At 47.2% G+C, this 26,470-nt stretch overlaps 1 protein-coding gene across 2 annotated transcripts in view; it reads left to right on the top strand.

Annotated features, from left to right (window-relative positions):
- The first annotated feature begins 1,560 nt into the window (after window positions 1-1,560).
- HLF (HLF transcription factor, PAR bZIP family member) overlaps window positions 1,561-26,470 on the top strand; it is a 54,723-nt gene continuing 29,813 nt past the window's right edge. For both annotated transcript variants that reach the window (XM_012779669.2, XM_012778939.2), the window contains exons 1-2: window positions 1,561-2,244; window positions 4,786-5,121. In XM_012779669.2, the coding sequence (XP_012635123.1) occupies window positions 2,130-2,244; window positions 4,786-5,121 (451 nt within the window). In that variant the 5' untranslated portion in view covers window positions 1,561-2,129. The remainder of the gene's footprint in view (window positions 2,245-4,785; window positions 5,122-26,470) is intronic.

Here is a 26,470-nt window from a genome sequence, read left to right as displayed (position 1 = left end):
CCTCTATTATAAGTGCCCATGTCTCCATCTATCTATTCTTGCTCTATATTATAAAGTTTGTTTATATGTCAGACACTATAGCTATGAGTTCTTGAAGGTTAGAATTATGTCTTTTTCATCTTTTTTTCGTCAGTCCCAGAATAGTCGCTGGCATACAGTGGTGCTCAAGTAATTCACGTGGCATTAACTAAAAGTCTGATGTTTCTGGAATCTGGCTGAAATCTGAAACATTGCAACATCCTCTCACTTAGAATGTTGCCTTACCCTTTTGTCATAATTTTAGAGTGAGCAGGAATGTCGAGATCGCTAGATCAGACGTCCTTTGATGAGGACCCGGCAGCTCGGGGAGGGAAGGCATTTGCCAGAGTCGCCCTACCAGGGCGCCTGCGCCCCTTTGCAGCCCTCCCCGATCTCCTGGGCTTCGGGAGCCTTCCCTCACATCCCTCTCCTGAGGGTGCTCCAGGGAGGTAAACGCCACCAAGACTCCACCACATCCCACTCCAGGGACTCAGCCTAGGGTCACAAAAGCCTTTATGTCTCACTGAAGTAAGATGTGTTCTAATTTGTGCCCATTCATTCTTGCAGACCCTTCCCCAGATTCACCCGCCCTAGTCTGGGGAGATGGGGCGGAGAGGGGAAGAGCCTGCCTGGCCGCCCGGAGCTCTCCACCGCTGGAAGCCAGCGCCCCGGCACCCAACTTGGGAAGGGAGTTCCGCCCCATGCGGGGGGGGGGGGAGGCGCACGCAGCTCTAGGGGGACCAGGAGCGCCGCGGGGTCAAACTGGCGGGGTCCCAGCTGCTGGGACAGCAATGAACGCCAAAAACCCCTTAGGGAATACTCTACAAAAATCATTTTCATTACTGTGCAGTCCTTGTAAACTGACCCAAGCACAGTGCCCTAGACCCACCTACAGGAACTATCCCTAAAATCCCATTCAGTGCGTGCGTCTCTGTCCTGCCTCTGTCCGTCTCAGGCGAAGGTCTACCCCCCTGGCAGCGCGGGGACAGTTCCCAGCAGCTCGCCCGGCCGGAGCTCCACTCCCCACTCCACTTTCTGCATCCCATTCGGACCTCGGGGAAGCAGGGCAAGAAAGAAGGCTCGAAGCTTGGCTTGGATCATGAGAATATTTAGGAGAGCATTTATTTACCTTCAATTCCATTTAAACCAGTCATCTCAAACTTGGATGCTCTTTGCAACCACCTGGGGAGCTTTAAAACCTAACGCCTGGATAGGTTCTGATTTAATTGATCTGAGATGCGACCTGGGCATGGAGATTTTTTTTAACTCCCCGGGTTATTCATAGGTTGAAAACTATTGATGTAAAATCCTCATTCCTCCCTGACCAAAAAAAAAAAATAGTTTCTAAGCCCAGGTCGATGGCCCAGGGAATCTGGCACCTGCTCCTTTGCAGCTTTTGGGCATGGCAAGGTCCCGGAAAACCGGTGCGCGCGGCGACGCCACACACGCGGCGGCGGGGCGGGCGGGCCGGGGGGCGGGGTCGCTCGTGGCCCCGCCCCCGCACGCCTATGGGCGCGCGGTGCGGGCCCTGACGTCACTCTTGTCAGGGCCGCGGCACATGGGCGGCCGGATGCGCTGAGCCGGGCGCTGCGGGGCCGCGGAGCGCGGGGGAGCAGCGGCCGCCGGCGCGGGGAGGGGGGTGGGGCGGGCCGGCGCGCCGCCTCGGGTGCTGGCACTAGGCGCCAGGGTCGGCGCGGTGCCTTCTGCCCTTCTGCAGCCGTCGACATTTTTTTTTTCTTTCTTTCTCTCTTTTTTTTTTTTTTTGCAATTTTGAACATTTTGCAAGACGAGGGGTTCGAGGCAGGTGAGAGCATCCTGCGCGTCGCCGGGGAACCCGCGGGCACTTGGCGCGCTCTCCTGGGACCGTCTGTACTGGAAACCCGAAAGTTTTTTTTATTTTTTTTGAAATACATATTTTTATGTAGATGTATTTATAAGGCTACAAGTAATTTTTTTTCTTCCCTTGTCTCCAGCGCTTTGAAAGCGAGTACTTTTGGCAGAGGACGCAGGAAAAGCTCAGCAACATTTTGGGGGGGGGGAGGACGGTTGAATCTTTTGGTGTTTTTTTTTTTAATTTTATTTTTGGAGGAAAAATAATTGAGTCCATCGCGATGGAGAAAATGTCCCGACCGCTCCCCCTGAACCCCACCTTTATCCCGCCTCCCTACGGCGTGCTCAGGTCCCTGCTGGAGAACCCGCTGAAGCTCCCCCTTCACCACGAAGACGGTGAGCGCTGCCGCGGCCGCCCCGCTCCTCCCCTCCCGCGGCCCCGCGCTGGGAAGGGGCGACGCTCCGGGTCCCCCTCCTCGGCCCGGCCGAGCGGAGCACGCCCGCGGAGCACGGTCCCCTCGCCCCCGTCCCAGTCCCACGGCGCCCCGCCCGCTCCGGTGCCGCCGAGGGGCTCGCCCCTCGCCTTCCTGCTGCTCCTCTGTGGGAGGGGAGCGACCCTCCTGAGCAACATTTAAAACAGCGCGGGGTGGGGGCAGCCCAGCCTCCCGGGTCCGCTCCTGCGCGCGGGTGGGAGGTGGAACTTGACAGGTCGGGACTGGTCCCTGGAAGGGGCACGCCCGCGAGCAGAGGGAAACCGCCCGAGCCTGGGCAGAGCCCCCGGGGCCGGGGAGGGGACACCCCGGGGCCCGGTTCTAGGGTGGGCGGGGGGCGGCTCGGGTAGTGGGGGGCTCTCCCTGCGTAGCCTGGGCGTCGGGCTTGTGTTATAGGTTCTTTTTGCTGGCTACGGTTTGGAACTCACGGGGTCTGGGCGGAGATGCAGTTTTCTCCCGGGGCAGGGTAATTCAAAAACGGGGTTGGGGGTTGGGGACGACGGGGGGAGTGGTCTCCCGGAGGGAAGCGGTGCACGCCTCCCGCGCCGGCACTTTCCCGGAGCACTTTTCCTGGTGGGAGGGGAGAGCGGAGCGGGCTCACGTGTCACCGCGCAGGAGCCTCCTCCGGCTAGAGCCCTTTCTTGGTAAGTCCCAAACCTTCCCGAGGCAGCCTTGGCCCCAGCGGGAGAGGAGGGGTACGAGAGACACGGAGGCCCCGAACCCCAGAGGGTACCGCCGCGGATTTGTCGTTTGGGCTAATGCGTTTTCATGCCTTCCGTATCACAGCAGCAGATGCTACTCAGAGTGTAAAAGTCTTGAAAGATTGTTTGGCTACAGATACCTTGGGAGTACTCACATCTTTCCTAGGAGGGGACCACCTGTTGCGTTGCAAGAGCCGGGGTGTTCAGTTAAGCAGTCTGCAGATCTTAGCTCCCCTGCGGTAACTCTCCTTTAAGGAGCAGCGCCTGGGAGGAAGGGGCTGCGGGCGAGCTTGCTTTTGTATTTGCAACCCGAGGTGTTCTAAGTCAGATTCTCAGGCGAGACTGTGGAGGGTTAGAATGGGTTGTCGTGGAGGCTGTGTTTCTCTGAAGACGAAACTCAGAAGCAAATTCCTTAATCCCAGATTCCACCCACGCCTCAGTATTAGAATTGGCAAAATCCAGAGCGCCTGTTAAAGACCTGCTTGGGTGAGCAGTATTTCCAGGTAGAAAATAGCTCCATACTTCCATCATAGGTATGTAGAATACCTTTTGCAATGCCTGTGCTTTGATGGGTTTCCTAAATGTGTAATTTTTGTAAACTGGATTATACTGAAGTGTTTGGGAATGAGGAGGAAGAAAACATTTTTAACTCCTTTTGTAAAAATCAGTGTGCCCCAGTAGCTTTCTAAGCAAGCACGTGTGAACTCAGAAAGTTCTCATTTTTCTTCTCTGCCAATGGGAGGCATTGGTCAAGTTCCTTCAGATCTCAGAGCCTCTGTGTCTTCATTGTAAATGGAAATAACCACTGTTTTGCAAGGGTTTTTAATGAGATTTTTGAGATAATGTATGGAAAGAACGAGGCATACAGTAGGTGCTCAATACATGATATTAAAGAAAGGTGAAAAGTCCCTGCCTTACCAAAGTTAAGACCCCCCCAACTCACTGGCTATGTAAGTCTGAATGACCTTATAATATTCTTTTTTTTTTTTTTTTTTTTTTTTTTTGAGACAGAGTCTCGCTTTGTTGCCCAGGCTAGAGTGAGTGCCATGGCGTCAGCCTAGCTCACAGCAACCTCAAACTCCTGGGCTCGAGTGATCCTTCTGCCTCAGCCTCCCGGGTAGCTGGGACTACAGGCATGCGCCACCATGCCCGGCTAATTTTTATATATATATCAGTTGGCCAATTAATTTCTTTCTATTTTATAGTAGAGACGGGGTCTCGCTCTTGCTCAGGCTGGTTTCGAACTCCTGACCTTGAGCAATCCGCCTGCCTCGGCCTCCCAAGAGCTAGGATTACAGGCGTGAGCCACAGCGCCCGGCCAACCTTATAATATTCTTACTGTGATAAATTTCCTGGAAGATAAACTTGGTTATTGGCAGATTTCTTAAAACTCACAGCAGTTGTATCACAGCTGTTATTTTCCCCACTTTAGGTTTAAATTATTAATCGCCCCAAATAGTGCACCAAGACTTGTTGTTCTCTTGTTTTTATTCTAGATCAGCCTGTAGCCCTGTCCCAAGGATTAGTGCTTTCTTTCCAAAGTAAATAGGAAGATGTTGAAAAACAGGCAGAGATCCATGTGCTGCCTGAACTTTTAACTCTGGATCCACAGAAGACAGCAGCCAGAGGAGGACCCTAGCATTGGTGACACATGGTTGTATAACAGGCCAGGAAAAGTGGCAAAAGATCGATGCTTTTTCTTTTCTGTCTTTTTTATTCAAGTCCCGCTTTCCCTTCTTCTGCAGCATTTGGTAAAGACAAAGACAAGGAAAAGAAGCTGGATGATGAGAGTAACAGCCCGACGGTCCCCCAGTCGGCGTTCTTGGGGCCCACCTTATGGGACAAAACCCTTCCCTATGACGGAGATACTTTCCAGTTGGAATACATGGACCTGGAGGAGTTTTTGTCAGAAAATGGCATTCCCCCCAGCCCGTCTCAGCACGACCACAGCCCTCACCCTCCTGGGCTGCAGCCGGCTTCCTCTGCGGCCCCCTTGGTCATGGACCTCAGCAACCGGGCCTCTGCACCCATTCACCCCGGTATCCCGTCTCCAAACTGCATGCAGAGCCCCATCAGACCAGGTAAAGCTCTCGGAAGCTTCTCCCTGCGGAAGGGGAGAAGGGCGAATGGGAGGGGCAGGGGGGGCTGGCGTGAACATCTTAACACTCAGGGAGGCTTCAGCACACATTGTCAGGGAGGAACCTTCTGCTTTGCCCAGGGCAGAGGGTCTCCCACTTCAAGGAGCGTCCGTATCACTTATCTGAAATACAGATCCTACTTATCTGAAATACAGATCCTATGTCTCTGCCCCTAGAAATTATAATTCTTCAGGTCTGGGGTAAGGGTCTAGGAATATGTAATTTTGACCAGCTTCTCATGGGATTCTGATGCAGTTCATCCAAGGACTGCAGTGTAAGAAATACCAACAGTTAATGATTCCAAATTTTAGCATCCATTTCATCTCCTCTTTTCCTCATTCCTTAAACACATAGATAATAGGGTCTTGCTGAATGATGTGAGTGGACTCTCTGTAAGGCTTGGTTTACCTGCATTCACTCTTCTCTGGCCTGAAGGGGACAAAAACAATGTGAGTACGGGTGTGAGGCAGGTATTTTTTCATCCTTTTCATCTTATCATTAACTAAGAAATAGAATCCAAAAGCAGCTCTCATATTAAATGTGGCTTAGCCTTCTTCCTGCCCAGACCCCGTTTCCCTCTTTTCGTTATTCCCACAAACCAAACTGTTCTTACTTTTTTTTTTTTTTTCATTTTCATCTGTCCATCACACTTAATCCACCTTTATCGAAGCCTGCTAGGCTGCAAGATTGGCTGTAAGTGATGTTGAAATATCAACCAAAAACATCACCTGAAATGACCAGGACTTCAAACCCCACTGCTAAATGCTCAGATAGAAACACAGATTCAGGCAGCTCTGGATTCATGCCTTTAGCACCCTGTAGTACAAAACGAACAGGAAGAAAGACCATTTCATGTGCACAGGTAACCAGAACAAAGAGCCAGCCAGATAAATCGTCAGGAAGGTCACAGAGCTGAGGGCCTTAGCCGTGGGGGAAGACAGAAAGCAGGACAATGCGAGACTTGTGCTAGAGATCGTTGCTGAACTTGGTGTCCTCTGCTTGTGTAGAAATTTCTGTGGCACACAGAGCAAGATTTAAATGGAAGAAAATGATGCAAAGAAGGAAGAGAACACCCCCGCCTTGATATATTGGTATTGGAGTTAAAGTTCTTCCTTTCACGTCTCTCTGTGCTAGCCTTTTCTCCAAAATCCACTTTGAATTATAACTCAAGGCCACTGGCTGGAATGGAATTAGATCTGAACCTCCAGCCACCCTGTAGGCTGCAGGAGCTTGGGCAAATACCCCTGATGTGAACCTGAGGCCCTGCTACAGAATGTACAGAATGTACAGTGCCATTGTCTTCAGTTGCTTCCCAGGAACAATCAGCAAAAATAAACAATTCTTCAAAGTGGAAAAACAACCAAGGGAGAAGGGAGCAGAGCCCCAGGGAGGAGGCACACTTGTGCCTCAGTCATTCCACTCTGCAGAGTGTGACTTACCGCTTGGTAGCTGTGTGGCCTTAAGAAGTGACATCACCTTTGGAGCCTCAGTTTCCCTTTGTGTAAAAGGGTATAATTTCTGTTTTCTTGAGTTATTGGGAAAATTAGCGATAATATATATAAAGGATCAAATGACTAGCAATGGATGTTCTAGTAATGGAAACAGTTGTGATCATTGTTATATCTGTGTCAACTTTTATTATTTACTTCAATCCCTGTCTTCTGAAATTCCTTCTTAAAGTAATTAGGTACAGCATATAACTCTTCCTTTGGAGAGAAATATCAGGAAATTTTGCCCAGTAGTTATAGATTTGGGGTGTTTTAACTATAGTACTTATAATCAGTGGACTAGTATTTCTGCATTGCCTACCAAATATAGGATGTGTACCATGTTAGGAATATTGTATTTTTTTCCCAAAAGACATCCAAATATTGAGTGTCCACACCTTGCTTCCTACTGAGAGTCAAAAATCAGGGTTTTAGAATTTGAGACTTCTTTAAAAGTCATTTTTCAGAGCTTGTTAGAGTCAGTCATTAATCAGTGACTCTCAGAAACTTGGGCTGCCCCAATCAGAGTTGCAATCCATAGCAAAAAAACTCCTGAGTTGCAGTAGGTATCATTTTGTCACATGTGCCAGGAAGGCACTGGGATCAAATGGAACACTGAGGGGCTAGAAATAAACTCTTTATTTAAATGTCTTTTTGATAATGGAAACACACTTCAAAATAATTTTTTTCCTTGAATTGAAAGCTCAATGATAGTCCTCACAGAGAAGAAAAAAAGTTAAAGTTCTTCTTCAAATGCCAAGCTCGGGTAGAATAACACTCAGCTGTTCCTACACTGTTGATCATTATAAAGATTATAATGCAAAATAAAATTGCAGCATCAAGGATGCTGCCTTGATGGATGTATATCACAAGCAAACCTGAAAAAGGAGAGAGTTCTTGATTATTCTCTGTGGCTCACAGAAGTGACCAGAATAGAAATAGCAAGTTAATCTTGAAGAAAATAAGCCCTTGGAAGGGAAGAGCACAGATGTAGCCTGGAGCATTCTGGGAACTGTATAATTTCAGTCTCGATCAGGATTTCTCAGCCTTGGTGCTGTTCGTGTTTGGGGTAAGTCTTGTTGTGGGTCACCATCCTGTGCATTGTAGGGTGCTCAGTAGCATCTCTGCCTCTGCTTCCTAGGTGCCAGTAGCACTCCCACCTCTAGCTGTGACAAGTAAAAATGTCTCTAGTCACTGCCAAATGTCCCCTGAGGATAAAGTCACTCCTAGTTGTGAACCACTGGTTTAGATCTTTAATGTGGACAGCAGAATATAGACTTAATTCAGGATCCCGTCACACAAATGGATGCTTTTACCTCCCGTGATGCTTTATGGCAAAGCTTTTTAAGAAAGTCAGGAAACATTAGGTTGCCAAGAAGAAACAGGATATTAATAAGAGTGTAATTATGCACTTTGAGTTGATAAAACTTAGCCCTCGGGCTACTGGGGAGATAATAGTGGAACAATTACCAAACTTTTGTTTTCACCTATCTGATCAGCATGTCTCTGTTGAGTTATGCTCAGTGGCATTGTGTCATTAGTGCTACCTGTTTGGTTGAAAGGCATTGAAGCCATAAGCTGACAAATTATGCATTTCTAGTCCATCCCAGGAGGTCTTGGACTGACAAGGAGGTGAACATTCTTGTGAATTCTCATGTATTTATCATGACTAACCCCCCAGTCCCTGTTCCTATATTGTACACCCCATCCTTAGTCCTCTGTCTAGTTATCTAATCAATGAATGAATCAAATATCTGAATAAATATACTTTGCTTGGAGAAATAATCCAGTGAACTATTGAAACCAGTGGCTGGTGTGATGGCTGGGCCTTCTGGGCTGACAGCTTAATGAAGGGAAGAGTGGTGGCTTTTGGATGCTGTAGCTACCTGCAGAGGCTTCTCAGTCATCTCAGGTGCAGCATCCTGATGTTCCCAGGCCGGCAGAGAGAGCAGGAGTCCATCTGACGACTTGGATGTTTGCATTTCAGACGCTATCAGAGTTGGTACGTGGGGTTGCTCTCCTGGAGGTATGTGCTGGGTACTGGAAAAATAAGAATCTATTTGCCCTGAGAATTGAGCGATTGCTTTAAGGACAGCCATCCCTTTAGGGAAAGTCATCTATAGCAGACAAAGGCAGAGTTATTTTTAAATCACATGCTTGTAAAGCCAGATTTGAAATCGTTTCCTCTGGTGGTTTTTCTTTGAATAGCTTGGGGGTGTCTCACCACTGTTAGGCCCATATTCTGCTAAGAATTAAGAAGGCTCTCTTTCCAGTTCTGAGCACAGAGACCAGGTCATGATAAAGACTGGTCACAGAGTGAAGTGAAAACCCTTCCGTGTGGTTGTGTGTGGGAAGAGAAGGGCATAAGTGGTTGGCACAAGAGGAGTGAGGGTGAGGAGAACCCACTGTACCATTGCAATATGGAGTCTGTGCTCCGTTCCAGCAGACCTTCCTTTGTGACAAGGTTTGGGTACAGAAGGAAAAGGCTGCCCCTGTGGGATTTGAGTAATGACGGAGAGGAGTTCTGTGCAGGTGGTTCTGGGATTGTGGGAAGTCCTGTTGAGGCAAGAGGATTTTCTTGCTTTTCCCCATACCATGAGATGAAGCTCCCCTTAAGGGCTTGCAATTCATCTGTATTCCTGTCCAGCGGACTGCTGTGCCTGCAGGCTGGGAACGTGAGGTTGATAGTCGCCGTGCATGGCACCTCACGTATCGTGGAGGTGCCTCTCATTCATCAGGATCCCGTGATCCTGAAGAGGAGGGAGTCAGCTTTGTTCTCGAGGCAGGTGGACTTTTTTCTGTTACTTTTGTAAGAGTATCTGCTCCAAGCCTTGTAGAGCAGTGGTCTCCAAGCTTTTTGGCACCAGGGACCAGTCTCATGGAAGACAATTTTCCCATGGATCGGGGTGGGGTGGGTGTAGGGGGGTCGGGGAGGTGGATTGGGGTGAGGTGGGTGTAGGGGGCTGGGGGAGGTGGATTGGGGTGGGGTGGGTGTAGGGGGCTGGGGGAGGTGGATTGGGGTGGGGTGGGTGTAGGGGGCTGGGGGAGGTGGATTGGGATGGGGTGGGTGTAGGGGGCTGGGGGAGGTGGATTGGGATGGGGTGGGTGTAGGGGGGTGTAGGGAGGTGGATTGGGGTGGGAGAGGTAGATTGGGGTGGGGGAGGTGGATTGGGGTGGGGTGGGTGTAGGGGGCTGGGGGAGGTGGATTGGGGTACGGTGGGTGTAGGGGCTGGGGGAGGTGGATTGGGGTAGGGTGGGTGTAGGGGCTGGGGGAGGTGGATTGGGATGGGGTGGGTGTAGGGGGCTGGGGGAGGTGGATTGGGATGGGGTGGGTGTAGGGGGCTGGGGGAGGTGGATTGGGGTGGGGTGGGTGTAGGGGGGTGGGGGAGGTGGATTGGGGTGGGGTGGGTGTAGGGGGTGGGGGAGGTGGATTGGGGTGGGGTGGGTGTAGGGGGTGGGGGAGGTGGAGCTCAGGTGGTGATGCCAGCGATGGGAAATGAGGCGGCTGTAAATACAGATGAAGCTTCACTTGCTGGCCAGCCACTCACCTTCTGGTGTGTGGCCCGTTGGTTCCTAAATTTCATGGAAGACAATTTTTCCATGGAAAGGGGGCTGGGGGCCGTGGCAGGGCTCTGCGGCCCAGTCCCTAACAGGCCTCGGGGTGGTACCGGGGTTGGGGAGCACAGCTGTAGAGGACAGGCTTGCTGACATTCACGGGGGAGGAGTCCCTAGCCTGTGGCAAGAGGTATTTTGGGGTAAGTATGAGAAGCAAGGCAGCTCGGTAGGTAGGAGTGTGGGCTCTGGGTTCAGGGGCTTGGATTTACATCCTGACCCACCCTTGGCTTGGTGTGTAACATTGTATCAACTTCTTAACCTCTTTAAGGCTCAGTTTGTTCATCAACAGAATGGAGATTATAAATAGTTCTTCCTCTATGGGATTTGAATGGGGTTAAAGAAACTAACCCATGGCAAAGGATGGCATGGTTCGTGGCACCTGAGGGCCCAGTGCTTAGAGCTGTTACATGTCCCCGGCATGGGGGTAGGGAAAGGAATGACTCGATTCTAAACCCCCCATTCTCCATTTAGGGATTTGTTCATCTAGTCCCCTTCCCTCTGCAAAAATAGGACATGCTTTTTCTTTTTTTTTTTTTTTTTTATTCCTCTCCCCAGCATGCCTGGAACTTACTCTGTGCAGCCTGCCTGACCTTTCTTTTCCTTCTGGGTTAGGACGAATCAGTTCCCTGGTATCCAGCAGTATCGCTTCTGAGTTAGCAGCTCCTGCCCTGCCAGTGTGGAAACAGCCACCCTCTCAGTGCCCAGCCCCCGGCTCTCGTGTGAGCCCTGGCAACCCTGGCTGCCTGCCTGCAGGACCGTGTGCTCTGGGCACGTGGCCGTGCCCTGTGGAGCCTGCCCGACTCTGGGTGGTGTGCTGGCTTGCTTTCGCTTTTTTTTTTTTTTTTTTTTTGTGCTTCCTCCCTCTCACTTCTCTTGTGAGGAGAACAACAGCAAGTGCCAGCGAGCAATTGTAATCCTGGCCCTGGCATGAGAAAGCTGAGCTCCAGAGGCATGAGAGTTTAGATGCCAGGGAAACCTGTTCTGCCCAGCGTTCTAGCCAGACCCCAAACCTGGCCCTCACTCCTGCTGGTCTGCCCAGAGGCCCTGTCTTCTCCGCACCGCTGCGGTGGGCAGGATTCCTGGAGGCCAGCTTCTGCCAAGGGTCTTGGCAGAGTCTTTCCAGTTCAGCACTGTGCCTACCAGACTAGAAAAATAGCAATATAAAGACGGAGTGAGGCGGAGGAGAAGGAAAGGGGGTGAGGAAGGTGGGAAGAAAAAAGCCTTGATAACATCCTGATGTTGAAAGCCAGAGGAGGAGACAGCCGTGATTTATTAGGTTTCTCAGAAACCTGTCTTCCAACTAGCACTAATCACTTTTACCCAGGAATCATTTTTTATGTCTCAGCAATGAAAATGGAGGGAAGAAGAAAGGTAGTAAGGGAAGAAATCAGTTAGGGAAAAAATTGGAAAATAATATATTAGAGAAGGACAGGGAGGTACGGGGTCTGTGTTTGATTCTGTAATGGGAATGTTGAAAATAACATGTGTCACATCTTATTTTTTCATCTGTGATAATATTTGGCATTCTGCCAGCAAATGTCTCAACCTGAAGCCACTAAACCATTGTTTTGCCATAAACTTAAATTTCCTTAAGACTGCTGGCCCAGCATTCACAGCATCCATCAGAATGTCCTGTGTGCATGACACAGGTCTATACAAGCAATATAGCAATGTTTTTTAGAGCACAGAATCCAATAAACAAACCAACCTGAGTGTGAATCCTGACCCTGCCACTTACTAGCTTGCTCGCCATCTCAGGCAAGTTATTTAAATGATCCGAGCTTCTGATTTCTCACTGGAACTTTGCAATACTCATTGGACCTGCTTCCTAGGATTGTTGCAGGTCACGTGGCCAATGCATGTAGAGTACTTGGCACAGTGCCTGGCACACAGTAAGTGCTCAATAACTGCTGCTGCAAGCAGCCTTCTTTCCACCTTCTAATCTCATTTCCCATGGGAGCACCTAGTGTGGGACTCAGAGTCCTGATAGTTTTCTCTTCCTAGCCAGGTAAGGACTCTGGTCAAGGAATTTGGATTTCTCCTCTGCTTGTCTGTGTAGTGGTGCTTGCCTTTCTCTCAGCCCCTGAGATTTCAGTGATTTGGAGTAGCTAACTGTAACCTTTAGTCATTCGTCCTTGCTCACAGGATTAAAAGATCAAATAAGCAAACAAAATGCCGTTTGAAGAAGTTCTTTTTTTTTTTTTTTGATACAGTGTCTCACTCTGTCACCCTGGGTAGAATGACCTGGCGTCAGCCTAGTTCACAGCAACCTCAAACTCCTGGACTCAGGCAGTCCACCTGCCTCAGCGTCTGAGTAGCTGGGACTACAGGTGTGTGCCACCACGCCTGGTTAATTTTCTATTTTTAGTAGAGTTGGGGGTCTTGCTTTCACTCAGGCTGGTCTTGAACTCCTGACCTCAGGTGATCCTCCCGCCTCGACCTCCCAGGGTGCTAAGATTACAGGTGTGAGTCACCTGAAGAAATTCTTGATTAGATTTCTTCCGTGTCATGTTTGCTTTTAAATCAATCCATCCGTGTTACCATTGAATTTTTAATAATAGGCATTAATAATTATACTTGCAGGCGGTATATGTCCTCAGGAGTAAGGACCTCATAAAGTCACATTATGGGGTTGGAAAAAAAAAGGAGAAGGGTTTAGTTTATCCTTCTGCTTACAAGCAAGACGTTCCATAAGCATTCCAAAATAATAATTCTTCCTCTCCCCAAGTGGTCCTTTAATGCATAAATCCTTAATCTTTCTCAGTCTTCATTGTCCCACCTGCAGAGTAACATCTGTGTTGGGTTTATGTGAGTCGTCTAAAGCTAAGGTGCAAGAAAGATCCAGTATGGTGCCTGGTACATAGTAGGCCAGCCATTACCACAAGTCAATACTTTTCTCTAATAAAAGACACAGTGATTAGAAAGCAACAGAAGAGGTTTCAGGAGGTGAAATGCAATGGGGATGGTCCCAGAAACAGCATCTGGTTTTGCATTGTTTTGGTTTGTGCTTTGTGTTTTGCTTTATACACTCCAGGGAAGATAGACAAGGGTACGATCTGGCTGCTGGTCTCAAAGGAGAAGGCAATTCAGTAGGGAAGATAGGCATCCTTTTAGGCAAAAGGATGTGTGACAGGACAAACTAGCATGTTTCTCAGTGCCAAACTGTGGGTGTATAGAAGCCTCCAGTATCTATTGAAAAGAGGGGGATGAAAGATTAATCAAGAAAGTGAATAAAAAATTTAAAAATGAATAGGAAAGCAGCGCAGACAATAAGAGCTGCCAGACCTCCGCAGGAGGCAACCACTGCTCAGGGCAACGGTGCCTGGGGCAAGGCTTCTTGGAAGAGTTGGACCTTGTGTTGGGCCTGGGAAGGAGAGGTGAGAGAGCCAGACTGGAGAGTGGGCTGTGGAGGCAGGAATGCCCACAGGGTGTTTAGGGAACAAGGTGTAGATCCAATTTGGCTGGTGCAGAAAATTCATACGAGGGAATCAGGGAGATGAGTCAGAGGGGTTTGGTGCCAGTCAGGCTGACAGCTTCATGAGTACCAGGCTGCAGAGCCTGAACTTTATCCAACAGGCAGTGGGGAGCCATGGAAGGTTTTTGAGCAGGGAAGTGGCATGTGGACGTTTCCACTTGGGTTCAAGGTTGGATTTCAAACATTTTTAGAAACTTGACAATAGTTTCCTCTGGCAAACCAGGATTTCCTTATTTTTATTATTTTGAAAATAAATACTCTGCCTTGAACATCAAACAGATTTTCAAAACACGATGTTCTAATGATCTAGAGAAAGTAATTCAAAAACACAGGGTTTTAGGTTTCATTTATAAAGCCCATAATTTTGGTGATTGGGGGAAATACTCTTTGGCAAGGAAATAGTTTGAGGGATTTGAATGGTTTAGAATTTAAAAGCAGGCCTGGTCTCATGGGAGTAGAAAAATAGATTTTAATAAACTCAATGCATTAACATTCATCACTTTTAAATGCCTGTATTTTATATAGCTTACTGGGTTTGCAAACAAGTATATTGAACCAGTTTTTATGGGGGTGTATGTGTGTGTGGGGTAGGTGTACACATGTGCCCATGCATGTGTATGGGGGTGGGGAGTTAATACCTCAGTGATACGAATAGTACTTTATAAGGATTACCTACAGCAGTAATATCAAGCTAAAAATACTTAGCCAAGTTTCTGGCCAGCTTATTAATTTTACTCCTGAGATACAAAGGAGTCATTATTACAGTTTTGCATTCTTGAGTCCTGACCTTGTATTTGTGGCTCCCTTCTTCCCTGAAACCAGAATTGTATGTCATGCTTAGATGGGGGGGGGGGTGTCACATGGTGAGTGGCTCTAGAGGAAAGGGACTTTGTGGGGAGGGATAGGGGGGTGTTGCTGAATGTCACGTGCATCAAATGACTTGTTCAGGTACCCCTCAAGTGTATTCTGATTTCAAGACAAGATTTCAGAAGACTGGAAGAGTTGCTATAACCCAAACCAGTTCTGTTAAATAAAAAATAGCAGTCAGTGTGTGCAGCTTCACCTCCAGCTACATACCATAGACAATTACCTGAGCGTTGGCACAGTCCAGTGTCTGCTGGTGAGGGAGAAATGGTACAGTATTTGTTCCTGTTAAACTGGCTTCTGGTGGATACAGACTCCATGTCTGAATGGGAAAATTCCTAAAATGTTTGTTTTCCTTCTTTTCTGACTTTAACAAATATTATCACTCTCTTACCTCATTACCCATCCAGCCCCGTTTTCTCTCCTGAAAAACTACACAGCTCCCCTGTTACACAGGGCTCCTAAAAAGTTTTTGTTTTTAGATGTTTAATCTGGGATTCTTTTTGTTGTTGTTCATTAATGATCTTTGGAAGAATGCTTTGGAATTTGAGGTCTTAGAATAAGGCCTGGCTTGTGGCTAATTAAGCCCCCCCTGGCCTCTCAAATCTTGCCTGGGGGACCCTAGATTCCTAAAAACAATGAGTGCACGCTGCAGAAAGATGCTCGGGGGAGCTACAGCACTAAATCATCTGTGACAAAATGTTCTCTTAGAAAGTGGAATGCATAAATGGATCGGCAGAAATAAATGCTTTGGCAGAAACTCGTTGAGTGGGGAAGAGCAGTGCTTTCTTTTTTCTAATTAGCTATGGGTAACAGTCTGCTGGGATGTCTTTGTCGTGGAACCCAGACGTGGACCGTGGAGCAGAGAAGTCTCATCCTGGCTCTCTGAGTGTTTCTGCACTTAATGGAAAGAGTTAAGCACGCCTGTCCATTCATGCATGATAAATGCCTCTTGAATTGAATTGAATGGGGAAGAGCTGAAGGTTTGTTTAGGGAAGGATGCCACCAAGCCCTGACCAATGAGAATCAGTGCTGTAAACCAGATGAACAAGATCATCAAGATATGCAGTAATGAGATTACCCAGAACAGAAATCCCACAACCCCAAGATATGAAGGGTTCTTTCAAGGATAGTGGCAAACAGTGAAGCTCCGTCTGTCCTACGGACTGAACAGAAGACTGGAGTCACCTTAGGATGGACTCCTTAGCATGTGGGGTTAGTTAGTGTCACTGAAGGAGCCCACGCAGGCTTTTACTCTAGAGAACTATGAAAATAGGCCAGAGATCTCAGGTCCAGTCAGAATAGTGTTGCTTTTAAAAGGCCAAAGGCCTTTGAAACATTTATAAAGGAAAGAGTAGATAATATAAAATGTAAAGCTAGAAATAAAGCCTTGAAAGAGTTTCTGAGGATAAGAAGAGATGAATTTGCAGAACTGATTTCATAAGAATTGCATAGTATCCATTTCATTATGATTGATTTTTTTATGTTAGCATATGTTCATGGAGAAGCTGGGTGTCTTTTTTCCTCATAGAATCGAGAGTATGTTTATTTCAAATGACCAGTGAGTGGTAACTGAATGATTAAAAAAAAAATTTATATCCATGTCAAAAGCTTAGGTTGTTTTTTAGCATAATAAATGAAATTTACCCAAACATAGTAGGCCTGGTAGTGGTATTTAGTTATTGGATTCCTTAGAAGTTTGAAGATGCATTTCAGGAAGACTCAGCATTACATACCCTAGGTATAAAGAAGTAATTGAGGGCTACTAATATTTTATTTCTCTCTTTTTTTTTTTTTTGAGACAGAGTCTTGCTCTGTTGCCCAGACTAGAGTGCCGTGGCGTCAGCCTAGTTTACAGCAACCTCAAACTCCTGGGCTCAAGCAATCCTCCTGTCTCAGCCTCCTGAGTAGCTGGGACTACAGGCATGCGCCACCATGCCCGGCTAATTTTTTCTATATATTTTTAGTTGTCCAGCTAATTTCTTTCTATTTTTAGTAGAGACAGAGTCTCACTCTTGCTCAGGCTGGTTTCAAACTCCTGACCTTGAGCGATCCTCCCACCTTGGCCTCCCACAGTGCTAGGATTACAGGTGTGAGCCACCGCCCACGCCTTATTTCTCTTTTGACCTTCTAGCTTGCCTAGCGGTCGCATTGCATTGATTCACATTTTATGATCATGTGATCTTGAATTGATCAAACTGAAATTTATATCTTTGTCTTCCTTATAAAGAAAGAGATTACCAAATAGATTAATTATGCAAACATAATTTTGGAAAGCACATTTAACTTGTTTGAGTACAAAATAGTTTCTAAAGACTTCAACTGCGTGTGGTATAAATTGATGTTCTTAACCACAAGTGTTTATTAATGAATAGGAAAAGAATTTCTGTCATTCAGATATTTCAGATTAGCGTTCCCACCAAATAAATTGTTGCCATTTATCTACATTTCCACCCCTCCCCATCCCCCAACTAAATTTTAATATTTGAAACTTAATTTTCATGTAAGTATATGGAACCGGAAGAGCATTTTCATTCATTTACCAGCCACCAGAGAGGATATCATAGAGCAGCCCCCAAAGATGGTGAGATCTACCCCCGACATAACTCTTTTGCCTTTGTTTCCTCCGTTGTAAGTGGGAATGATAATACCAGCTTCAGAGGACTCCCGGAGGAGTAAGTGAGATGATATATGTAAAGCACTTAGAACAGTGCTCGATATATAAATGGTAGCTCTTCCTCTGTTTTATTTTTATTCTACAATTATTATTCCTGCTCTTCTTCCGCCTCCATCATCATCGTACAGGCACTTAAGTGGGACTGTACCTTGTGCTATAGTGGTGCCAGAGCAAGGATGGCCTGGAAGCTGCTCCCTACCTTTTGAGTCATTCCAGGGAAGAAAGGGTCGAGAAGAGGCAGAGCAGGCGAACAGCCTGTGTATTTACACCTGTGAAGAGATGAGCTCCATGTCGGAATGCCATGTGTGGTCCTGTCACCCTTGGCACGTGGTGGCAGTGTAACCACCTGCCTTCCTGGATAGCTCCTCTAATAGGTGTATGCTCCACGGGCCGGGGCTGTGTCTCCCATCTCCATGTGCCCCGCTGTCTTCTGCTGCTGTACCTGAGACAGCTTGGTGGGGAAGGGTGAGAGGGACCTTGTAATACCTTCTCTTTAGTGCCTTCAAGCCTTTCAAACATGCTGCAAGATTTGTAACTTGGATTTCTTCTATTTTTGCCCCTAGGCCATGAACTAGAGGACTGGCTGTCCCCCAGTGGGACAGTGGGCAGTGGGCTCTTGAGTTGGGGGAGGCAGGAAAGTGGGTTTCCGATGGTCACAGAACTCCCTGGTGCTCGGCTCTCCCTAGCGTGAATCTCTCAAATACTTTTTTCTTGGCTGTCCCTGCCAGAGGGGACAGTGCCAGGGAGGTCTCCAGATAGGATAAAATGGACCCTTCTGTTGAAGTGGAATGGGAAACATAAGGAAATTGAGAAAACGAAAGTAGATTAGTTAGAAGAAATGTGTAAAAACAGTTTTTGCACAAAGGGACAACTACAGGTTGACTGATTTAAGAATTGGGGTTAACCTGATATGACTTTGCTTTTCAACCAGATTAGAGGTGTGGGGTTCTTGGCACAGGTCTTGATACAGTGTATTGTATCCTGTATATATATATATGGGTGTGGCAGAATGAAGCCTTTAAAGGTACAGCAGTTTTAAGGGATTACAAAGTACATCAGTGTCAAAGTAGGCAAGATTTTTTCCCTGTTGAGAGAGACATTTAATTCCAGCTAAAGCTCCCTTAGCATATTTTTTATATCCCATCAAATATCTCTGAGCCCCCTTTTATAGAAGAATGGACTCCTAAGTTCAATAGGAAATTGTAAATTCAATAGGATTCAAACTCCTAAATTCAATAGGAAATTGTAACAATACCTGTTATGTATAAAGCCAGGATGATGCTAAGTACTTAATATAAAAGGTTGTAGGAAATCAACTCATATTGGAAATGGTACTGGTTCTTGGAATTTTAGTCCATTCCCAAGACGATTGAGTGTTGTAGAGCCATTGCCAAAGTATGTTTTCTTTTTTCTCCATCAGCCCTTCCATTCCAACTACAAGCAGCTTAAAAATAAATTTGGGCATATCTCAGTGGCCAAAAACCATGGAGATCAGGATGAAATCATTTTCAAGGCAGAAATAACAAGCTTTGATAAAGATATTTAGAGAAACACAGTCCTAATAACATCAGCACATCATTGTTGGGCCCTTTAGTCAACAAACTAAATTGGATGTGGAATCGGAGGTCTCCTGAGAAGCTGTGAAACTTTGGGGGAGTCACTTAAATTCTGAGCCTCCATTTCCTAATTCAGAATGTGGGGGCCTATGTCACCGGATTTTCATGAGGGTTAAATCACCTTGAACAGGCTGTCAGTGAAAGGACTTGGGACTGTGCCTACTTGGAGTTGTCACTCAGTAAGTCTTAATTCAGAGCCAGAATCTGGTATTTAAAGATCACTTTGTAAAACTTAATGATAAATAAATAAATAAAGATTGCTTTCTAGAACACACCTGTAGTTCGTATCTTTGGAGTCTCGCTTCCCAATTTCTGAGTTGCTGGACTAGGTCTTTGCAAGCTCATGACACTTCTTTGGGTACACTAAGAGATCTAAATTTATTATAGTCCAAGCTGTGCTATTAATTGGAAGTATGAACCTTAGGTTATCACCCTCTCTGGGTTTTACTTCTTCATGTAGGAATGGGAGTAATCCATGTCCTTCGAACCTTCAAGTATGTCATAAATGTAAAATATTAGATATAAGATAAGCAATTAGAAAATTGACCAAAGTGCCAATTGGGTTAGAATTATTATTTTTGTTGGGTTTTACATGGCAAGAGTGGAAAACCTGTAGCAACAATTTCAAAGGTAGGCCAGTCACAAAGAGCGCTGACCTTGGTTTTGGCCACTCTAGGTTCCAAGCTGGTTTGCCAGGATTAGGTGGCGTGTCCCTGAACGAACAGGTCACAGAATCTGTCAAGGCCTCAGATTTCTTGTCTGTAAAATGTAGGTGCTGTTCTTAGCTCTGTGTCTCTGTGTTCAAAGGCTACCATGAGCTGCAAGACTAACATTCACGTTGTGGTGCAAAAAATTTAAAGCCTCTGAGGCCAAGTAGATGAATTAAGAACCTGTCATTCTGCCACTCAAAAAGGATGATGGAACTTAAAAACTAAAGCTGAAAAGCAAAAGACATTTCACACCCTTTGAAAAAAAAATGCAACAGCATTAAAGCTTGATTCCTCCTTACAAATGGTCTTTATTCTGAATGGGAACCCCCTGGCTTCTCTCCGTGTGGACATTCCAGAGCAACCCTGAAAGTAAGTTATCTGGCTGGAATCATTGCTCCAAGGGTTGGATTTCTAAGCAGTGGTTTATTAGCCAGACAAAATAATTTTTTTTAAAAAAAAGGAAAACCACAGAAGGAAATCCCCCAACACCCACTGCTAGGTCTTATGATGGCAGTAACTTTTTTAGAGGGGCAGTGTCCAGCTGGGCTTTTGGCTGCCCCTCTAGGTGGATTTAGGTTTGTAGGACCCACCTGTGACAGTGGGTTTCATATCACTACTGGCTTGAGTGGATTACTAGGTGCTGGGAATCTTGAAGGATTCTGAGGCTTGGTCTGGGCTCAGTGGAAAGAGTGCTGTGATTAATTAGTGATGTCTGCTGTGGGCGTAGGTGGGGCAGTACTTGTGCTGGGTGTTTGCTGTCCTGCCAGAGCAGGTTGGGAAGATACTTTAGTACTTGTCCCTCCGCTGGGCAGCAGATCAAGGACTCAGGCCAGTGTTGTTTCCGGTGTCCTGGAAAAGTGTTTTTCCAAGCCTCCGGCACATACTGTTTTACTTTCTGAGGGAGGCTTATTCTGGTTAGCTTAACAGAGAGAATGGAAGAAAGGAAGTCTATTGATTCTGCTCCATGGTCACAAGACAGGAATTGCAAGGTGGAGGGAAGCTCTAATTCCAACATGCATTTCTGTAGATGCTCTGGCAAAGCACAGGCGTGGGTGCTCACGGCCCCAGCAGAGGCACCCACAGACCACAGGCCCTGCCAAGCTGTGGCCAGAGGTCATGACCGCAGATTCCCTGGAAACTGGGCCCTCACTTGGCAATTAGCCATATGTTCCATACATTGCGGTTCTTGACATATAAAACAGAAGTGCTGCCTCTTCTTTACGGAGGCACCGGAGAATTTGCCAGTCTGTTCAGGATTGAGGGCGATTCTCAGTTATCCATGCTAATAGAACAGATAATCTCAAGTTCATTTCTCTTCAGCTTTGGAATGTGCTTTATGTTTTTGTGCTGTTGATCTGCTTTCCTGGTGGTGTTTGAACTCTTGAGATTTTTCTTTCTATAAAGAATGGTTGAGGAGGAGTGTAGTGCTTTTTGCAGCTCCCCCAATATGTTTCTCATAGCCAGCCAAATGTCTCTGAGCCCTCCCAGCCTCCTAACTTTAAATCCATGAACTGAACCAGTGGAATAATATTGCAACCCGTTGCAATTTATTGAGCACTTACCATGTGCTCCCTGGGATCCAGGAAACTGGGTGACAAGGGGTAGATCCAGGAGCGTGCTGGGGAATGGGGTGAAGTGGAGTCAAGGTTAAACATTGTCCAGGGAGATTTACAAAGGAATTCACTGAGAATGGGCCTGACTTCCTCTGCTACTGCTGTTTCCCATCATTTCCACTGACTGCACTTGAGCTCTGCATACAATTAACTTTCAATTATCCTGAGGCTGATTAACTGGTTTGCAGATTAGCCAAGGTGGAGGCTCACCTGGGCCTGGGAGGTGCTCATCAACTCAGCTACTCCATAAAGAGCCGGTCATGGCTGATTGCCTGCCCCAGGGTTGGGGAGCTTGGAGGCTGGGCTGCTGCAGTGGAGGGGAACTGAGGGGCAACTTCTTCCAGGATCTTCTACTCCCTTCACCCAGAGGTGCCCGCTGGCCCTGTGTAAGGTTCTGCAGTCTCCAGCACAGTCCCTGAGAGGTTCATATGTCCCCTGGGTTCCTGTCCTGCTGCTCTGCCCAGCTGCCTTCCAGCCCCACTCCCCACACACTCTCCAAACTGGAAAGTTCAAGTTGGCCACAGGGCACAGAGAATTCAAAAGTCCTGGAGATTAAGTAATCTAATATGTTGAAAGGAGCCACTAATCCCCCTTTCCTTCTCAGTCTGGGAACACAGCACCCCCACCACCACCACCTCCTGCCACCCTCAGATGTGGACTGACAGGCTTGGGACACTGGGCCATGGATCACTTTTGAGGTCAGTGGAGGCCAAGGTCACAATGGCAATGAGGCAGGGGCTGCCCACAGAAGCAAGCTCCTTAGGGTCCAGGCCTTTCTGCGGGGATTGTTTGGGTTGCTCCGGTCCACAGACGGCTGACTGCATTTGCCTGGGTCCCTGGGTGAGAGTGTAGAAGTATGTGTGTTTGCCACACGTTATCCCAGATTGAAAAACACACAATTTAACCCAGCAGTCAAGCTCCCGCCATATTTGGGATGGTCTCCCTGTTGGGAGGAGGTACTTTGGATCCCAGGTACACTCCAAATCTTGAGAAGCTGTCCACTGAGGACTGTGGTCTGTGGCTCGCCAAGAAAGAATGAACATTTGCACAGGGTCGTGTCTGATGGGATTCCACCGATTATGTTCATTTGTCAAGCAGCATTCCCCCGAGCCCCTGATATGTCTTTTCATCTCTGAAAAAACACTGTCATTTGCCTTTGCCAGGCCTGCAATGCCCTGCCTCAACACAACAGAGTGTCCCTTTTTAACCGGGGCTGTGGGTTTGCCTGGGTCCTTTTCTCTGGCTCACGTTTTCCCAGGGCTGCTGGTGTGTACAGTCTAGAGATCACATTTTATTAACACAAAGAAATCTGCTTGGGCTGCCTGGCTCTCGCAGTCACGTGGAGAGAAATGTGTTCCTTCGGTCCGCCAGCCTGCAGCTCTCTGTGCAAAATACAGCAGAGAGCCGGGCGCGGGGCCAAGCTTACATTTCACTTCGGAACACACTTTCGCATCACTCCTTGGCAGAACATCCACGGCGGTGTCTATTTGGGGAGTAAGTTAGAGAAGTGTTGTTTCCCTCTTATGAGTGTCGAGAGATAGGACCTTTAGAAAATGTTTTACTTTTCCCACATCCGTCTTCGACTTCTTCGCGGGGCTCAGGTACAAAGGTGACCCAGCCAAATGTGGCAGAAGTGCCTGAGAGAAGCCCCTTCCCTGCCAGGACTGCCCTTTTCCCTTGCAAAATCAGCAAACAGAGCCAGGACCGCCTAGGACAGAATGCTGAGGCCAAGGTAATAACATCAAAACCAAAGTCCTGGAACTCTTGAGTAAACTAGTCGCCCTCCCAGATAAAACAACATTGTTGTCCAGATCTTTCTTTCCAAAGATCTAAGACTTTTCTAATGTTGGTCCCAGGCCAGCCATTGAAGGAAGGAACTTCTGCAAGCCTCCTGGAATAGCAGAGCCTGTTAAAATAAACAAACGGACCTCTTCCCTTCGGTTTGCCCTTGTCTATTTTTGTTTCTTTTTTTCCCCCTTTTACTTTACCGCTCTGTAGGACCCTCCTTTCTCTGCCACTACTCCCGTGCCCCTCTCCCTTTGCTCAGGGGCCAGGCTGGCTGCATTCTGTTCAGTAAAACGAATACCCATTTTCAAAAAGAGGAACGGGGAGGAAGGGGTTGTATCATTTATTTCTTTGGGTGATTTCCCTCTCCCCAATCCCTGTATTCTGTTCTTATAGGTGGCTGCCTTGCAGCTTGACTTGGGTTTGAAAATAAAACTGGTTTGGGGATTTTAAACCTTCCTTAGGAAAGAGCTGAATGGTTAGAAAGGAAAGATTTGTTGGAATAGTACTGACTTCTGTTTTCTCAATGAAATAGACCCCTCTGGTAACAAAATGCTTGCACATGAAGTCCAACCCATAAATTCCGTAAGGATTTTCCCATGGCCAAGCCTTGTTCGGATTGTAGTAGTTGCTACTTTGGAGTGTTACTTTTGCTGTCAGTGCCACCCAGCCACGCGGCAACCAATCAAAGCTTAAAGAAACTTTTCCAGCCAGATGATGCACGTGCCAGGCTGCTTCTTCCCACGACAGGCCACCTCTGGGAGGCGTCCCATGTAGTGGAGGATGCCCAGAATCTCAGGAACCAGGTTGCAGCCTCCTGCCAGTCAGCTGGTGAAGCCATTGCTTATTCCGCAGAAGGGAGGTGACAGAAACCCATTCCACCTGTCTAAAAAAACCTGCTGGTAATTAGCTTTAAAAATAATGCCAAGTTCTCACATGGCTGGTAGATGCATTAGCTCAGTGGGGGGGACAGGGGAGAAGCGTGCTACCTCCAGAGTAACACTGTCGCAATCACATTAGTCATCCCAGGTGAGGTTAGATAAGGTTATTGGAGAGATGAAGTCACCCTGCACTTTCAAAGGTCTTCTGAAAGTGTGGAGAAATAGTGGAAGTGCAGAAGTTTATTTGGAGCCCTTTTCCCTTTCCCCTTATAAATGAGACTGGTGCTTTTTAAGGCCACATTTTCTGTTCTGATCGACAGAAGCTCTGATCGTTGATGACTGCGAGTTGTCTGCAGTGAGCATCAATTGTCGATTCCCTGTTATTCACGTGTGGGTTACCTGCTTGGTGCATTAGCCGTGGTCAGTGTGGAAGCTCTAGTTGGTTTCCATTTGCCACCTAGCAAAACAACACCTTAAGGCAGGAGTCCTCAAACTACGATGCAGGTGTTTTTTGCCCGTTTGTTTTTTTTTTTACTTCAAAATAAGATATGTGCAGTGTGCATAGGAATTTGTTCATAGTTTTTTTTAAACTATGGTCTGGCCCTCCAATGGTCTGAGGGACAGTGAACTGGCCCCCTGTTTATAAAGTTGGAGGACACCTGCCTTAAGGCTTTCTACCTCCTGCCCTCACTTGGGAAGTGTTCAGGGAATGTAATTCCGTTGTATAATTAACTACAGCAATGCACAGTGCATTTCCTTAGTACATTCTAGCAGCTGGGCAATTATTATTCAGAATGGACTGTGGCTGGAGTACTTTGAAAATCTCAAATGTACGTCATTGGCCTATCCTCATACCAGCATACATACTTTCTTCCTGCAGGCTTTCCTCATTTTGCATAAAACAGGTGAAAGTTTGTTGAAGCCCATCTTCCCAACTCCCAAAGCACTCTGGCTATCTCATGGTAGGTCCCCTGGTGACTCCCTGCAGGGGACTTGCAAGTTTCCCAGCGGTGGGGACTAACTAGGCTTCTCTCTGCCGCACCTTAAGCATCTGCTTTGCACCACAGTGGGTGCTCGGTAGGCTTATTGGTCGAGTGAATGAAATAGCAAAGATATTGCTTTCATTAGAAACGGTTTTCAATGAGTGTCTGTGTTGGCAGAATGTTGCTGAGCATGGCAAGTCTTTTTGCAAAGGGTCCTGATGGTGTGATGATGCACTCCTCTGGGGCAGACCTGAGTCAGGATGGTCTTGGAGGAGGCCAAGTGCAGACAATACCCCTGCCCACGCAGCACTGGATTCAGGGCTCTTCGTAACACTTCAGTGAGCTACTTTTCTCATATGAACATTTTGCTATTTGGGGGTTGGTTGTTTAACATTGGATGGTAACAGCTGTTTTCAGACAAGAGCATTTAGATGTTTACAAATCAAAGTGGATATTGACCCCCCCAATTTTGCACCCTTTAATCACAGAGACGTGATTGGAAGTCAGCAGCTCCAGCCTGCGTGTTCCCAGATCACCTGTAAGAGTTCTTAGAACTCATCCAACAGGTTCTTATTTGGGATTTTAACTGGGTAAGTAGAGAAACTCCATGTTGAGTGAGGGGAAGGGAGGAATGCAGATGGATACAGATTAAAAAAAACAAAACACCAACTTATATTCGTCTGTTAATAGATGCAGGAGAATGCTCCTCCACGTGTAGCTTCCTTGAAGTTGGGATTTGGTTGGTTTACAGAATGGTGCTTCTCCCCATACCAGCCAGCAGTTGCGGGTCACAGTCACTAAAACAGACATGGCCCTGATGAAGAGGACAGGGGCTTCCAAGGACCACGCCGTGATGGTTGCAGCCCACCACTGAGGTGTGTGCAGCTGGTGAGAAGCTGCCCTTCTCGTTTGCTGCCCCACATTGGTGGAGAGTTGGAACGGGTCGACCCCCAGCTTAACAATGCCCCTGCACGGAATTCATTCTGAGTCCCCCATGTCCCGTGTGCCTGCGCCAGGGAATGCAGTGTGAGCCTCTGGCAGTGGAGCTTCCGGACGCCTCCCCCATTTGCTTCTACTATTCATTCAACTTTCTGTGCCTCAGTTTATCAGTATGTTGGGGAGAATAACATCCCTCTTAGAAGGGTAAGGTGGCAGAGTTCTCTGGATAAAATGGCACATAATATTATTCAAATGACTTAGGCATTTGAAACATTATTTTGAGAATGACTTAAAATGTAGAAAAATAAGGCCGGGCGCGGTGGCTCACGCCTGTAATCCTAGCACTCTGGGAGGCTGAGGCGGGCGGATTGCTCAAGGTCAGGAGTTCAAAACCAGCCTGAGCGAGACCCCGTCTCTACCATAAAAATAGAAAGAAATTAATTGGCCAACTAATATATATATATATAAAAATCAGCCGGGCATGGTGGCTTGTGCCTGTAGTCCCAGCTACTCGGGAGGCTGAGGCAGGAGGATCGCTTGAGCCCAGGAGTTTGAGGTTGCTGTGAGCTAGGCTGACGCCACGGCACTCACTCTAGCCTAGGCAAGAAAGCGAGACTCTGTCTCAAAAAAAAAAAAAAAATGTAGAA

Source organism: Microcebus murinus, chromosome 18, assembly GCF_040939455.1.
Source record: "Microcebus murinus isolate Inina chromosome 18, M.murinus_Inina_mat1.0, whole genome shotgun sequence".
Taxonomy (NCBI): domain Eukaryota; kingdom Metazoa; phylum Chordata; class Mammalia; order Primates; family Cheirogaleidae; genus Microcebus; species Microcebus murinus.
The sequence above is the reverse complement of the archived record's forward strand: the minus strand, read 5'-3'. Positions and strand labels throughout refer to the sequence as shown.